The sequence below is a fragment of the Palaemon carinicauda genome, chromosome 2, assembly GCF_036898095.1.
Source record: "Palaemon carinicauda isolate YSFRI2023 chromosome 2, ASM3689809v2, whole genome shotgun sequence".
Lineage (NCBI taxonomy): Eukaryota > Metazoa > Arthropoda > Malacostraca > Decapoda > Palaemonidae > Palaemon > Palaemon carinicauda.
In genome coordinates this window covers 46,935,109-46,951,832 of record NC_090726.1, presented here as the reverse complement: position 1 = coordinate 46,951,832, position 16,724 = coordinate 46,935,109, and the positions used below count along the sequence as shown (strand labels likewise).

At 45.5% G+C, this 16,724-nt stretch overlaps 1 protein-coding gene across 3 annotated transcripts in view; it reads right to left on the bottom strand.

The window, feature by feature from the left end:
• Positions 1-4,815: 4,815 nt before the first annotated feature.
• The window catches only part of LOC137624637 (protein lifeguard 1-like), an 84,202-nt gene continuing 72,293 nt past the window's right edge, over positions 4,816-16,724 (bottom strand). For 2 of the 3 annotated variants that reach the window (XM_068355605.1, XM_068355597.1), the window contains exons 5-6: positions 10,275-10,365; positions 4,816-6,084 (exon numbers count right to left, since the gene is read on the bottom strand). In XM_068355605.1, the coding sequence (XP_068211706.1) occupies positions 5,884-6,084; positions 10,275-10,365 (292 nt within the window). In that variant the 3' untranslated portion in view covers positions 4,816-5,883. The remainder of the gene's footprint in view (positions 6,085-10,274; positions 10,366-16,724) is intronic. The other variant, XR_011040758.1, reaches the window with a different exon arrangement.

The window sequence follows — 16,724 nt, the reverse complement described above, 5'->3', positions numbered from 1 at the left end:
ACAACGACGACTCGAGGAGGCTCTCAACAGCCAGTCGTCTAGGTAGAGGGAGGCTCTGATGTTTGACAAGTGAAGGAACTTGGCTATATTCCTCATCAGAAGGGTAAAGACCATAGGAGCTGTGCTTAGGCCAAAACACAGGGCTTGGAATTGGTAGACGACCTTTCCGAAAACGAATCTTAGGAAAGGTTGGGAGTCTGGATGAATCGGAACGTGAAAATAAGCATCTTTCAAGTCCAATGAGACCATCCAGTCCTCCTGTCTGACCGCTGCCAAGACCGACTTGGTCGTCTCCATCGTGAACGTCAGCTTGGTGACATACTCGTTGAGAGCGCTGACGTCCAGGACAGGTCTCCAACCTCCTGTCTTCTTGGCCACAAGAAAGAGGCGGTTGTAGAAGCCCGGGGATTGATGGTCCCGGACTACAACCACAGCCTTCTTCTGCACAAGAAGCGACACCTCCTGTTGCAAAGCTAGCCTCTTGTCCTCCTCTTTGTAGTTGGGAGAGAGGTTGATGGGCGAAGTGGTCAGAGGTGGTTGAAGGAAGAATGGAATCCTGTAACCGAACCTCAGCCAACTGACAGACTGTGCGTCTGCACCTCTCATCTCCCAAGCTCGCCAGAAGGTCTTGAGTCTGGCTCCTACTGTCGTCTGGAGAATCGGAGAGTCAGTGTTTTCCTTTGGATGACTTGGATCCTTTCCTGGACTTGCCTCTGTAAGAGTCTGGACGGGAGCTTCCTCGGCTGGGGGCTCTACCACGAAAGGGCGGTATGAATCTAGTCGCAGGAGTATCAATCACTGGGGAGCGGTAAGTCTTAGGGGCTGAGGTGGAAGCCTTAGACTTACGAGCCGAAGAAGCCACAAGATCGTGCGTGTCTTTCTGAATCAAAGCAGCCGACAAATCTTTAATGAGCTCTTCGGGAAAAATAAACTTCGAAAGAGGAGCAAACAGAAGTTGTGAACGTTGGCAAGGGGTAATGCTGGCGGAAAGGAAAGAACACAGCTGTTCCCTTTTCTTCAAAACCCCTGACACGAACAAGGACGCTAGCTCGCCCGATCCGTCTCTGATGGCCTTATCCATACAGGACATTAACAGCATGGCAGAATCTTTGTCCGTATGGGAGGTTTTCTTGCTGAGGGCCCCCAGGCACCAGTCTAGAAAATTAAACATTTCAAACGCTCTAAACACTCCTTTAAGCAAGTGATCCAAGTCCGAAAAGGTCCAACACACTTTTGAGCGTCTCATAGCAGATCTTCGAGGCGAGTCTACCAGACTTGAGAAGTCAGCCTGGGCAGAGGCAGGTATTCCCAAGCCTGGTGCTTCCCCTGTGGCATACCAAACACTCGCTTTCGAAGTGAGCTTCGTTGGAGGGAACATGAAGGAAGTCTTGCCAAGAAGTTGCTTAGACTGCAGCCATTCCCCTAGGATCCTAAAAGCCCTCTTGGAGGATCTAGCTAGGACAAGCTTGGTATAGGAAGACTGAGCTTGTTGCACTCCCAGCGAAAACTCAGATGGTGGAGAGCGGGGTATAGCTGAGACAAAATGGTCTGGATAAACCTCCCTGAGAAGAGCCAAGACCTTTCGAAAATCAAGAGACTGTGGAGAGGGTCTGGAGTCGTCCACATCCGAAGAGGGATCAAGGTGTGCTTCCTCATCATCCGAAATCTCAACCCCAGAATGAGGCGACGGGATCGGATACGAATGCTGAACCGCAGAGTCAGAACGAGCAGGAACAACAACAGAGGTGGAAGGAGGAGGTGCAGCAAGTTCCTGTTCCTGTGGTATGAGTGAAGCGTGAATAGATCGAGGCTGTGCAGAACAAGGTAAAGTTCCAGCAAGCAGAGATGTCTGAGTAGCAGGATCAGGGTGCACGGGTAGAGCTCGGTGCAGCAGTTGAGCAGACTGACTCACAGGTGGAAGAGGTTCAACATCGTACGCCTGGCAGATGGAGCTGCGACTGGGTGCAGCGAGTGCAGGCGGGTGCAGCACAGGCTGAACCGGTGCAGGAGGCTGGTGCACCACCGGTGCAGGCGGGTGCAGCAAAGGCTGAACGGGTGCAGGAGGTTGGTGCACCACCGGTGCAGGCGGGTGCAGCACAGGCTGAACGGGTGCAGGAGGTTGGTGCACCACCGGTGCAGGCGGGTGCAGCACAGGCTGAACGGGTGCAGGAGGTTGGTGCACCACCGGTGCAGGAGGGTGCAGCACAGGCTGAACCGGTGCAGGAGATAGGTGCACCACAGGTGCAGGAGGTACAGCACTCTCAGCACGACACTCACGCATCAGGTCCGAAAGCTGAGCTTGCATGGACTGAAGCATAGACCACTTGGGATCAGCAGAGACAGTAGCAGACTGAGGTAAAGCCATAACAGTGGTTGCACCACCGGTGCAGCTCTGTTGTACCTTACTCCTCTTGGGCGGAGTACAATCGCTAGAAGACTGAGGCGAGTCAGAGCTGAGCCAACGACTGCAACCTGGCTGAGCACTCGTGGGTTGGACTCTGCGTTTAAGAGGTCTAGAGACCTGAGACCAACGATTCTTCCCCGTGAGAAGATCAGCGGACGAGCGGAAGACGGGCTCAATCGTCTGCAAGTGGGAGTGACGGTCTGTGGTAGACACGCCCGCAACCACTGAGGATGATTCTGTGCGCCTAACAAGGCCTGCCGAACCCTTATGCCCTTCGACATTGCTTCTCCCCTGGGCTTGGGAGCTTGCAAGAGGTCCCGGACTGGGAGAACGACTGGCTCGCACAGAAAAATCCCCACGCACCACACTGGCACTAACACTAGTACAAGGCACTGCACCGACACTAGCACTCGTCACAGCACTGGCACTAACTTCACCCACTGCACTCTTGGCCTTCAACTCTTTAACTTCGGCCATCAGAGACTTATGGTCACTTACCACTGACTCTACCTTATCGCCTAAAGCCTGAATAGCACGTAAAACCACTGACATATCAGGCGGAGGGCACACAGTAGGATCGGGGGTAGCTCAAAGGGAGATCCAAAAAACAAGCAAAAATTCGTTAACCGTTAAACTGAATTAAATAAAAGCTATCTAGCTAATATCAGAAGGTTTCCAGTAATGCGACAGCCGTAAATCAAAGAGAATACATCACCAAATAAGCGAGAATAAACTCGAAGACCATGAGCGTATCCCAGAACGTCTAGCCGGAGGCACGACAGAGGAATAATTGAGGAGGTGTCAACAAGAAGTACTTGAGTACCTGGCCACAGGTGGCGCTGTTAGTACACCCCCTTCTAGTATTGTGATAGCTGGCGTATCCCTCCTTAGATTTCTGTCGGGCAACGGAGTTGACAGCTACATGATTATCGGGTAAGTTTAATATTGAAAAATTTTAGTTTTCCTCATTTCCTTTCCTCACTGGGCTATTTTCCCTGTTGGGGCCCCTGGGCTTATAGCTTTTCCAACTAGGGTTGTAGCTTAGCAAGTGATAATAATAATAATAACAATAATAATAATAATAATAATAATAATAATAATAAATAATAATAATAATCCAGGGTTGAGACAAACAAGAAATTAAAAGAACCGAAATAACCTTCCAGAGTTGAGTCAAACAAGAAATTATAAAACCCGAAATAACCTTCACTAGGCAGCGATGGATTTTAACTCTCCTAAGATAACATAGGTTATATTTTTTCTTCATTTTATTACCATTATGATAAGAGTATATTTTCTCTTATATTACATAAAATAGATTAATGATACCTTGATGCTCTTTAATCAGCTGGATGACCCTATGACCTGTCAACCTTATACTTTGGCTATTAATTTTTCATTCTTTAACATTAAGCTGCTTATATTTATATATTTACATTATTCTAAGCATTAGAGTTTTAGTTATTTCATGTGTAAGATCTGTCTCCTATTTGGTAATATACATACTGCTTATTATTTAAAGATTATATATATATATATATATATATATATATATATATATATATATATATATATATATATATATATATACAGTATATATATATATATATATATATATATATATATATATATACAGTATATATATATATATATATATATATATATATATATATATATATATATATACAGTATATATATATATATATATATATATATATATATATATATATATATATATATATACAGTATATATATATATATATATATATACAGTATATATATATATATATTTATATATATATACAGTATATATATATATATATACAGTATATATATATATATATATATATATATATATATATTTATATATATATATATATATATATATATATATATATAATATATATATATATATATATAATAAGTAACTATTATTGTTTATTATAAATACTAAACTTTCATCTGCTCATAGTCTACTGACCAGCAAAAGGATGCTTGTTAAAATGAAAAGCAATATTCAATAAATTTGATACATTTACGAAAATATTGAATAAAGAGATTACCATTTATAAAGAAAATACAAAGAATAGAGAGATTACAATTTACAAAAAAAGATTAAAAGGATCGAGAGATTACGATTTATAAAAAAGAAAATACAAAGAATAGAGAGATTACAATTTACAAAAAAAGATTCAGAGGATTGAGAGATTACGATTTATAAAAAAAAAAATACAAAGAATAGAGAGATTACAATTTACAAAAAAAAGATTCAGAGGATCGAGAGATTACCATTTATAAAAAAAAAAAAAAAAAAAAAAAAAAGAATAGAGAGATTACAATTTACAATAAAAGATTCAAAGGATCGAGAGATTACCATTTATAAAGAAAATACAAAGAATAGAGAGATTACAATTTACAAAAAGATACAAAGGATAGAGAGATTACATTACTAAAAAATCAAAGCATAACGAGATTACCATTTGTAAAAAGATTCAAAGAGATTACCATAACTTGTACTACATTACCTACTACATCTGGCACTTGAGAAGTTTCAATATACCCACTAATTGGTCTCCCTGAACTATTGATATACACTTTGCTCTTAAACCAGACCATGTATGTTATTCAAGAAATCTATTTCTATCATTTGTAATTGTGTGTGGTTCAAGCAAAGACAATGCTTTAACTTTTACAATAACTTTTTTTTAAATCCACCATATGGCAACATCCACATTTGACTAATTTATTAACTAAAAGCAACTATACTTTAACTAGGAATAAGCAAAAAATTTTTAAAATAAAATTTTAGATTAAAATTGGCCAATTATATAAAAACTACAAGCCTCTGTTCCTGATAAAATGTACCTTTGATAAACTTTCTTTCCTAAGTAAACAGTGAAAGCAAAGACAATAACTTTTTTTTTAAATCCACCATATGGCAACATCCACATTTGACTAATTTATTAACTAAAAGCAACTATACTTTAACTAGGAATAAGCAAAGAATTTTTTAAATAAAATTTTAGATTAAAATTGGCCAATAATATAAAACTACAAACCTGTTCCAGATAAAATGTACCTTTGATAAACTTTCTTTCCTAAGTAAACAGTGAAAGTTCCCCGATGCAGTCATTACGCTTTAGACCTCATTTAAGATTTAAAGATATTAAAAAAAAAATTAATATTTGGCAGTTAACATTTACATTTATGTCTACTTAGCCTACATGCCTATCACAATAATTAACAGTGTTGATCCTACTGATTAAAGGACATAAACCTTATTCCTTCTTCTTGCCCAAAAGAAAAATAAAATAGTTAGGGAAACCAAAGTTGCATATGAAAAGCGAGTCTTTACACTATCTTGACTGGTACTAGTGCCTTTAAATCCTTATTTACTATACAGGAACCTCTCTTTTTATAGACGAGAGGGATAGAAACTCAATATATGCACAGTACTTGCAATTAATAACTTAGTTTCTTTAGTTGCGGCTGTTGCCAATGATAGATAAGATGTACATGAAGATATTTATCACATCCAAATACAGAGTAAGGGCAGCAAATACGTACTCTTCGGGCGAAAGGGCATACTTGTGTTTACCTCCAATCATGAGTTGAGTGTCAAAAATCAAATAGAAGGAGAAGAGCAGGGCACCCAGACAGGAATAAACCAGGTTCAAGATCTGCAAATAGAAAACACAAATGCAAATACTCCGTGCTATATCGTTACCGTAATCATTTACACTGTAATAAACATGGGAAACTTACCTCGTAACATTTCTCTCATTCTTTTAGCTTCTCTCTGTTTCACTTTAGTTTCCATTAAATGTAAGTGATGAGACCTAGGCTCCTCTGACAAATAAGTATAGCATATTCAGCACATCATACATGCAAGGAATGTGGGAGCTGTCAACATGGTACACATTTTAAACTAGAGGGACACTTAGTAGCGGCAGCTTATTTCTTGACCTTGACCTTAACATATATTAATTGGCGTGGATTTTCATACACTCAAATATGAACAAAGTTTGAAGTCTCCGTGACAACCATGTCCAAGCTTACGGCTGATTACGTGAATTGGACATTTTGCTTGACCATGACCTTAACCTTCCAATACTTAATCATATTTAACTTCTTACATAACAGTTAATCCCCGCAAGTTTCATTATTCTACAAATTGGCCATGAAGCTGTTCACAAAGAAACACATAAATAGGGGTAAAAACATAACCTCTTCCTAACTTTGTTGGCGGAGGTTTTTTAGATTCACTTTTGGCTACAGAGGATTCTTCACTTTGTATTTCACATTTAATATAGGTGCTACAAATTTGAAAGACATACACCTTCAGTCAGCCGCCCTCTTTGCCTCAGCTACCTTACGTTTTACCTCCACGATTTACTCTCTATATCTTTCATAGATCTCTGCACTAATACTCTGCAACTATTCTTCAAATGCCCTCTTTTTCTCTTCCACTTTTATCTTCACTCCAACATTCACTACCCTTCCTCTTGCCATACACATCACTTGTAATCCCATCCAAATTTTCTCTCACTTTCACTCTTGTCATATGCCATTTCCAACCTTTCTTGATATTCACTTTTTACTTCTGGTTTTATTAACACTTCAACATTCACTACCTCTCTTTTACATCCCCCCCCCCCTTCCCACTCTTTTGCTTCAACTAATATTCCTTTCACCAAAATATTATCACAGTTAGCCATACCCCTAAACACGTGCACGTCTTTCAATCATGCAAACATTCTTCTAGTTATCAATACATAATCCATTAATGCCCTTTCTACCACTCTTCCATTTGCCACTCTCACCCATGTATACTTGTTAATCTTTCTTTCAGAAAAAACTACAACTTATTCTCAACACACATTTACCAGTCTCTCACCACTCTCATTTTCACCATACTTCTCAATGACACCTTCCATCTCTCCAGCACACACTCTAGCATTTAAGTCACTCATGATACCTACATAATTCCTTCTACCTAGTCCTTCTACACACCTATTCAGTTAATTCCAGAGTTCATTCCGCTCTTCTTCACTTTTCTCGCAACCTGGCCAATACGCACTAACAAAAGCCCAACATTCCCTACCCAACCTAACCCCTACCCACATTAACCGAGATGATATCTCTTTCCATTCCACTACTTTGTCATCCATTCACTAAGCAATAAAGCCACACCCTCTCTTGTTCTTCCCCTTTCAGTCCCAGATACTCTACCAGTCACTTCACCCTTCCCTTTTATCTTTGTCTCACACAAAGTCAATATATCAAACCTTCTATTCTTAAACATACTTCCAATCTCACATCTTTTACTCTCTATCGTACTACATCCATGCACATTCAGACACCCCAAACTAGAGTGCTGGGAGCAGTCACACTGATATCTCACCAGAATAAGATACGGGAGAGGGAGTTCCCAGTCCCTTCGTCTCGTCTTTTTTAGTCACCTCTTACTACACACAGGGATACGTTGGAGCTATTCTAATTGTTGTTATACCCCCGCAAGCCACCGGGCAAATACAGGGCAGCAATCCCAAAAAACAACAAATACAGGGCAGTGCCTTAAATGGAAAGATAGAATCTTCCAAAAAACATAAAACACGTCTGACCAACGCAAGTGCTGAGGAGGAATGAGGATGGGGGGTGGAGAGATGTAGGGGGAGAGAGCGGGGAATGTTGATGGAGGAGAGGTCTAATTGGTGAGGGATCTATGGTCGTGGTTCAATCACGCCCCAGTTTTCTATACCGACACTCAAAGAGTGAGCGAGCTGGGCTTATTCCTGGCATTCCATGCATCTCTTTTTCTCTGGTATATTCAGCAATAACTATGCCTTCAGAAATGGTGTTTGAGGAGCATTTCACTGGACGACACAGGTCCCTCGCCCAGAAATAGATTTTTCCTTCGTCAAAATCCCTTTATTGCACAAAGGCTGGGAAATTTCCAAAACCTTATCAGTCTCCAGCCAGCCAAGCAATGGCACTTCAAGCAATCATGGTGGCTCATGAGTGGCAGAGGCAAGGGACAGGACAGCGTCCTAAAACCTGACAAATGTATGCATCTGATCAGTTCGTAACACCTCTCTACCCAAGGAGGTAGACATATTGGCTCTCCAAAACCCCTTTCCCTAGTTCACAATGACAGTGATGTTGCAGACACTACTGAAACTATCAGGCCTGAACTCTAGACTCCCAGATTGCAAATTGGGGATATTTAAAAAAAATAATAATAATTTCTCTACTCGCGAGTGTTTTCCAGCGCTGTATTCTGTTTGTCTTAATATGACACATGCTTGAAGTAATCTTTGTTTTAGAGTTTAAATGAAATTCCTCAATTACATTACTTTGTTTTTGTGTTACATATAATTTACATTCGTTAATTATGTCACCCAATGCGAAAAACAAGTGTGATAACCTCAGATGCTTGTTTTGATGTTACCCAATGTTGGGCATAAGTAGTAGGCTATAGCCTATACAGTTTGGTATAATTTTGCTTGATTTTATGCATCGGGGAGCATACTTTAAATACAATGGACTATCAGCGGTAACGGTCATCACTTCCTCCCTATTAGTTCGTTATTGGGAGGTTTAACTACATAACCCTTTGCAAAGAAACGTTCCTGCAAATATTTAAGAGATGTAGATACACTTCTAAAATCATCAACTCCAATATTGTTACCCAACTCCTTGTTAGCATCTGAGACCAAACTTTAACAAGAAAGGACATTACATTTTTGGACGTACGATGATCAAAGTCCCCAAACCCATTAAACAGAAATGGACCTCCCAGAGCCATCCTGCAGTTTGTAAAGGCCAAACATATGTTTATCACCTGTTAAATCATGATTAATGGCGGAAAGGTGTATACCACAGGCTCGGAGAGCTCTCCCTCTCTATAGCGCGCAGTTCAGAGGGAAGAGATCGTTGGAGTCTCATGCAATGCCTGTCAATTGGCCTTTCTGGACTGCTTCGATATCATCTCAGATGTAGCAGCATCTGAGAATCTGAAATATCTAATAAAGACAAGACAGATGAAGAGAAGGGTGCATAATTCTTGCCAGCTTTCTTCGAGGTTAAGGTCTTGGAAACCAACGATGACGTTCTCACCAAAGAAGATGCCAAAGGGGACTTCAGCGGCTCCAAGGGTGAAGAAGCAGAGGTCAGGAAGACAACACATAGGCGGCCTTAGAAGACCTGGTAGCGACGACCAAAAAAAATATCTCGTCAGCACTGCACCAGGAATGCACAATGACAACCAATTTCCTAAGGTTCAGATTTTTTTTGTCGTTATTGTACAGTTACGCATAGCGGTGTGAAGGGGAGATGACTACGAACAGTCTTGACCTCCTTTAAAGGAACAAGGATGAGATTAATGGCAAGTTTGCACACAAATCTGTCCCACACATTTGAGACTTTATCTAGAAATAACTGCTTATACCCATGTACTTTTCATCTAATTTATCCAGATTTACCTGAACACAACAGCATGTCTACACAAATCCGAATTTTCAAAAAATAAATAGAACGCTGCAATTCAAAATTGCTAAAATTTGAGGCAGTAAGAGTGTACTTCTTGGGAACGACGTCAAAATCGAATGTCTACCTGGCGAACAGGTGGGGGGGGCTTATCTGCCACCTGTCAGTCGTTATAACTACCTCGTTGAATTGTTAAGAGCCATTCTAGCTTTACTGAAGTCATACTCCTATTAAAGGACAATGATTTGTATTCATGTGGGAACCAACTAATTAAATTGTTGAAAAAAAAAAAAAAAACTTATTCCACCTTCTAACTATGATAATACCGTATAATCAGTTTCATGTCAAAAATATAAACAATAAGATTTCAGTAGAAGCTTACCTTAGACTGAATAATGGCGGCAAGGATACCGAACAAGAAAAGTATAATAACGGTAACAAACACGAACATGCCACACGTCGTGAAGTCAAACCTGGAAAGACAATGAACCACCTTAGTTTGGAAATGACAAATTTTGGGACACAAAGACTTTTACAACAAAATTTTGTGATTCATTTAACTTGGACTTTTCTGTTTAAAAAAAAAAATAGGCTTTCAACAGATAAAGAGTTTGTATTCTTATTTCAAGAAATCATAAGTTTTCTTCTTGATATGACATATAATCTAGCTCTATCCCTCCATATTCTTAACCCTTTTACCACCAAGGTAAGGTTAAATTTTGAGCACATTTTGCTATATATTTTTTTTTTAAATTGCTCTAACAGCCTTAATTTTCATCATAGAGAGGTCAGGTTGGTCTCATTCTTTTGGAAAATGCCTGAAGTTTCTCATAAAGTTATCAAAAATATGCAAAAACATGTAAATATGACAAATTCGAAGATAATTTTTATTTTTCCTAACCATACAAACCTTAGCTATTTACAAAGGGTATTACTTTTAGCGCAGCTGAAATGACGAGCCAATAGTTTTTAACGAGGGTTAATTACCCCCGCGCTAGTTAGCGGGGGGTGGGGAAGGGTAGCTTGCTACCCCTCCCCCCTCCACACACCGGTGACTTGCTTCACTTCACTTAGAGGTAGGACTTGACTTGGGGGTCAGGGATGGCGGGCACATATGTGTAAATAGCTAAGGTTTGTATGGTTAGGAAAAATACAAATTATCTTCGAATTTGTCATTTGTTCCGTAACCGAAATACAAACCACGCTATTTACAAAGGGTGACTTACCCCTTAGGAAGGGTGGAAAGTCCCCAGCCTTACTGACTTCGGCTTGCCCGGGGGCTCGATCCCTCAGTGAGCAGCACTAGAGAGAGGGAGCCCCTGTACCTCACAGGTTCCTAGCATCGCTAGGAACGAGTGGCCTACATAAGCAGTGTGAGGAGGAGAGTGTGACTCGTCCTATGAAGTTGACCTTGAGACCTTCAGATAGGAATTCTAGGATAGGACGTTCCCCATACCACCTCGTCAGGGTATGGGAGACGCAACAGTATTAAGCTTAATACTAGGAGCACAAAGAAGCATGGGTTACCTGCAGAGGTCGAGGTCAGCTATGCGAGGACCAGGATGCTGCTTCCCCGAGAGAGGGGAGAATGAAGAAAGAAGTAAGGGTCAGACATACTCTTTCATTCACACAGACTAAGACCGGGTAACAACGCCCTCAACCTACTGCTACTTGTCCAAAAAGGAGCCTGAGGTTAGACCAGCTGTTGTGCAGCCACCACAGGGCCGATAGAGAACGTATCGAGGCTCCTGTGGGTCACGTCTTGCAGGTAGTGGGCTGTGAAGGTCATTTGACGCTTCCAGACCCCAGCTTGAAGTACCTGCGTCACAGAGAAGTTTCTCTTGAAGGCCAGGGATGTAGAAATACCCCTGACATCGTGGGCCTGAGGGCGACGTGACGGAGGAGGGTCAGGATTCAGGGCATGGTGGATAACCCTTCGAATCCAAGCTGAGATGGTGTTCCTGGTGACCCTCCTCTTTGTCCTGCCTGTGCTCACAAACAAAGCTCGCACATGAGGACGGACTGCAGCCGTTCTCTTCAAGTAGTACCTCAGACACCTCACTGGGCATAGTAGCAGCTGGTCTGGGTCGTTTGTTACAGAACTGAGCCTCGCGATCCTGAAAGAGTCGAACCGAGGATCCGGCACTCCAGGATTCTGAGTCTTGGCCACAAACTCAGGGACGAACCTGAACGTTACCTCCCCCCATCCCCTTGAATGGGCGATGTCGTACGAGAGACCATGAAGTTCACTAACTCCAAGGCGAGTAGGAAAGCCGTCTTCCAAGACAGGTGGCGATCGGAGGCCTGGCGTAATGGCTCGAAGGGAGGTCTCTTGAGAGACCTGAGGACTCGAACCACGTTCCAAGGAGGGGGTCTCACTTCCGACTGGGGGCAGGTAAGCTCATAGCTACGTATGAGTAAAGAGAGTTCTAGCGATGAAGAAATATCCACGCCCTTCAATCTGAAGGCCAAGCTTAAAGCTGAGCGATAGCCTTTCACCGCCGAGACAGAAAGGCGCATTTCTTCTCGCAGATACACGAGGAAGTCCGCTATTGCTGGAATAGTGGCATCAAGTGGAGAGATACCCCTTGCACGACACCAACCACAAAAGACTCTCCACTTCGCTTGGTAGACTCCCTCAGAGGACCTTCACAGGTGCCGAGACATTCTCTCCGCAACCTGTTGCGAAAAGCCTCTCTCCGCGAGGAGACACTGGATAGTCTCCAGGCGTGAAGCCGAAGCGAGGCTACGGCCCTGTGAGGGACACCGGAGTGGGGTTGTCTGAGAAGCTCGTGTCGTGGAGGAAGCTCCCTTGGGAGTTCCGTCAGGAGTTGCAGAAGGTCCGGAAACCATTCCGCGTGATGCCATAGCGGAGCTACTAGAGTCATGGAACAGTTGACCGATAGTCTGGTCCTGTTGAGCACCCTTCTCATCAGACAGAATGGTGGGAAGGCGTACACGTCGATGTTGTCCCACCGTTGCTGGAAAGCATCTTGCCAGAGTGCCTTGGGGTCCGGGACTGGTGAGCAGTACAGGGGCAGCTTGAAGTTCAAGGCTGTCGCGAACAAGTCCACCGTCGGGGAACCCCACAAAGTCAGGACTTTGCTGGCTATCTGAGGATCCAAAGACCACTCGGTACTCACTATCTGCGAAGCCCTGCTCAGACTGTCGGCGAGCACATTCCTCTTGCCAGGAATGAAGCGAGCTGATAGTGTTATCGAGTGGGTTTCGGTCCACCTCAGAGTCTCTACTGCAAGATGGGATAGCTGTTGCGAAAAAGTGCCTCCCTGGTTGTTGATATAAGCCACTACCGTGGTGTTGTCGCTCATCACCACCACGGAGTGACCCGCCAGGGACCGTTGGAACTGCTGAAGAGCCAGAAAGACGGCCTTCAATTCTAGCAGGTTGATGTGTAGGCACTTTTCTGATTCTGAACAAAGGCCTGAGGCCCTCTGGTTCAGAACGTGCGCCCCCCACCCTTCTTTTGACGCGTCCGAAAACAGAGTCAATTCCGGGGGGAGGACGAGAAGACTCACTCCCTTCCGCAGGTTCTCGTCGGCCAGCCACCACCGCAAGTCCGTCTGTTCCAGAGACCCCATTGGGATCAGTATGTCCGGGGAATCGGATCCTTGATTCCACCGGGACTTGAGCCGCCATTGAAGGGATCTCATCCTGAGGCGGCTGTTTGGAACCAGACGGGCCAGGGAGGATAGGTGGCCTAAGAGACGCAACCACGATTGGGGGGGGGAGTTCTTTTCGCCTGAGGAAAGGCTACGCCACCCTCCTCAGCCTTGCTATCCGGTCGTCTGATGGAAAGGCTTTGTGGAGATTGGTGTCTATTAGCATGCCTAGATAAACCAGTCGTTGGGACGGCTGCAGAGAGGACTTCTCGAGGTTTACCACGATCCCCAGATCCTGGCAAAGATCCAGAAGCCTGTCTCGGTGCCGAAGAAGGGTCGACTCCGAGTCTGCTAGGATCAGCCAATCGTCTAGGTAACGAAGGAGACAAATGCCGTTCCTGTGCGCCCAAGATGAAATCAGGGTGAACACTCTGGTGAACACCTGAGGAGCTGTGGAGAGACCGAAACACAGCACCTTGAACTGGTAGATCTTGTTGTCTAGGCAGAATCTCAGGTACTTCCTGGAAGACGGATGGATTGGGATCTGGAAGTACACGTCCTTTAGATCCAGTGTACACATGAAGTCTTGTGGTCTCACTGCAAGTCTGACCGTGTCTGCTGTCTCCATGCTGAACCGGGTTTGTTTGACAAACCTGTTCAGAGCTGAGAGATCGATGACGGGTCTCCAGCCTCCAGTAGCCTTCTTTACAAGAAAGAGTCGACTGAAGAAGCCTGGGGAGCCGTCCACGACCTCCTGGAGAGCACCCTTCTCGAACATGGTCTCGACTTCGGCCAGAAGGGCCAGCCCCTTTGCCGATCCCATGGCATAGGAGCTCAACGACACTGGATTCGCTGTCAGGGGAGGTTGAGATGATGTGAACGGGACGCGATAACCTTGGCCGATCACTGAGACCGTCCAAGCATCGGCCCCGTGTTGCTGCCACCTGCGGACGCAACGCTGAAGGCATCCCCCCACAGGTGGACACGCAGGGGGACTGCCACCCCTAGGGCTTGCGGCCGCGGCCGCCACCCCTAGGAGTCTTACCTCCCCTGGAGGACTTACCGCCCCTCTTGACCTTGGCTGGAAAGGGCTGGGGCTTAGACACCACTTTCTTAGCTGCCGGTGCCTGTTTGGGAGCCTTACGAGGCTGTTGCTGCTGTTGTGGCGGGGCTGGAGGCTTATAGGGCCGAGTTGTAAGGGCCCTGTGGAGGAGGGAGTCCGTGCTGGATTTCCTCCACCTCTCAGCCGTTCGCTCCAAGTCTTGAGGCTCAAACAGGCTCTCCCCCAGAAGGGAAGCATGGTGGAGCCTACACACATCTACGGCGGGGACCTTCGGATGGAATCTCTCGGACACAGCATCGCGACGCTTCAACACCGAGTTGGCCCACAGGGTGGTAACCTGGTGCGCCAAAAACTCGATGGAGCGGGTGCCCGAGAGCAAGAAGGTCTCTAGGGCCTTCCGATTGGTCTCCTTGGACAAGTCCTCCGATCGCAATAGGATGCCCAGAGATCCTAGCCAGAAGTCCAGCCACGAAGTGGCCTGCATGGCACACTTAGCGACCTTCTCGTGGTTAAGGATCTCTGCCGCCGAGAACGACACCTGCCGGGCAGAGAGTTTCTCCAGGGGAACTCCCTTCGCCAGCTCCTCCACAGAGTGATGGAGAGGAAGAGCGAGGTTGTGCTCACCCAGGATCTCGAAATACCTCCTCTGCTGAAGGCGAGGAGGAGGGATAAGCTTGTTCCCGGCAGTGGAACGACTGGAGGAGGCAAGAAGTGCGAGCTGAGCGTTGGCCCTAGCTCTGGCACTCTTCAGCCCCCGAGACCAGGGCAGAGCTGCACTGGTCTTAGGGGCCTTCCGAACGTCAAACACTTCATCCAGAATCGTGTCTTTGCCTTCACGGGGGGCGATGACTGGATCCGTAAGTCTGTTAAGTGTCCTTATCAGGCTTAGGACCTGCCAGAAGGCATGTTTGGACTCTTGCTGTTCTCCTCCCTGCGGGCTGGCAGCTAAGTCTCCTGCCCCAGGAATCTCTTCCTGGGGTGATACGTGGACATTCCCCTGGGTAGTCGTGGGTTTCTGACGAATCCTTGCAGAGGATTTAGGGACAGTCTTGGAATCCTTGGGTTCCCTCCTGGGAGGGATACAGGATCCCAACAACGAGGTTCGAGGGACTCCTTCCTCACGAGACGATTCTCCTGCCTGAAGCGAAGTCTCCCCCCCTGGTGCCGAGGGGAAGACTACCGCCCCACTGGACTCACCTGAGGACGGAAAGGCCTCGTCCACGGGAGGAGAGAGTACTCGTGCAGGAGAAGGGACCTTCGAGACCGACCTCTTGGGAACCAACTTCGCCCTAGGGGAAGTCACCACGAAGTCCACTCTTCTCTTTCTTTTCAGCGTAGGAGAGACAGCCGCTGGTTTGTTACCCTGGCCGGCGAGTGCTGGTTTCATAACCCTCACTAACGCCCGTGCCAGCAGACCAAACCAAGTCTGCTGCTCCAAGGACACAGAGTCCGAAATCCTCGCTAAAGAGAAAGGGATCGTTCGATCCTTTGGAATGGACACGACGGTACCTGCCTGAAAAGAAGGTGGGGAAGAATGCTGTACTGACCTGTCTTCGTCCTGCACTACCAACCTGTGCTTGGATGGAGGTGATCCCGAGTGCCGTCTAGGGGCACGCGTCCCTGCTGCTACCACCGGCTGTGGAATTCGCCGCGAACGATGGTCGCGCGAGGGCGAATGGTCGCGCAAAGGCGAATGGTCGCGCGGGCGCGCAGGTGGGTGATCGCACGGGCGAGCGGTCGCGCGGGCGCTCAGGCGAACGGTCGCGCGGGCGCTCAGGCGAACGGTCGCGCGGTCGCGCGGGCGAGTGGGCGCGAGGGTGGGCAGGTAAATGAACACGTGTCCGAGGCGACGAACGCAAGCGTTGGCGGGACGGCGAGGGATCGTGCTGCCGCGTAGGTGAGGAAGATCGCTGGCGATGTAGATCCACAGGCGATCGATGACGAGCTGGTGAGTGCAGTCGCTCAAGTTGGCGATGGCGCGATGTGGTATGTCGACGCACTGGTGTGCGATGGTGAGCAGCATGCGCAGGTGAATGACCGCGTAATGGTAAGCGATGGCGAGCAGCATGCGCAGGAGAATGATCGCGTGATAGAATGCGATGGTGATCAGCATCCGCAGGAGGGCGATCGTTCAGGGTTGTGCGATGAG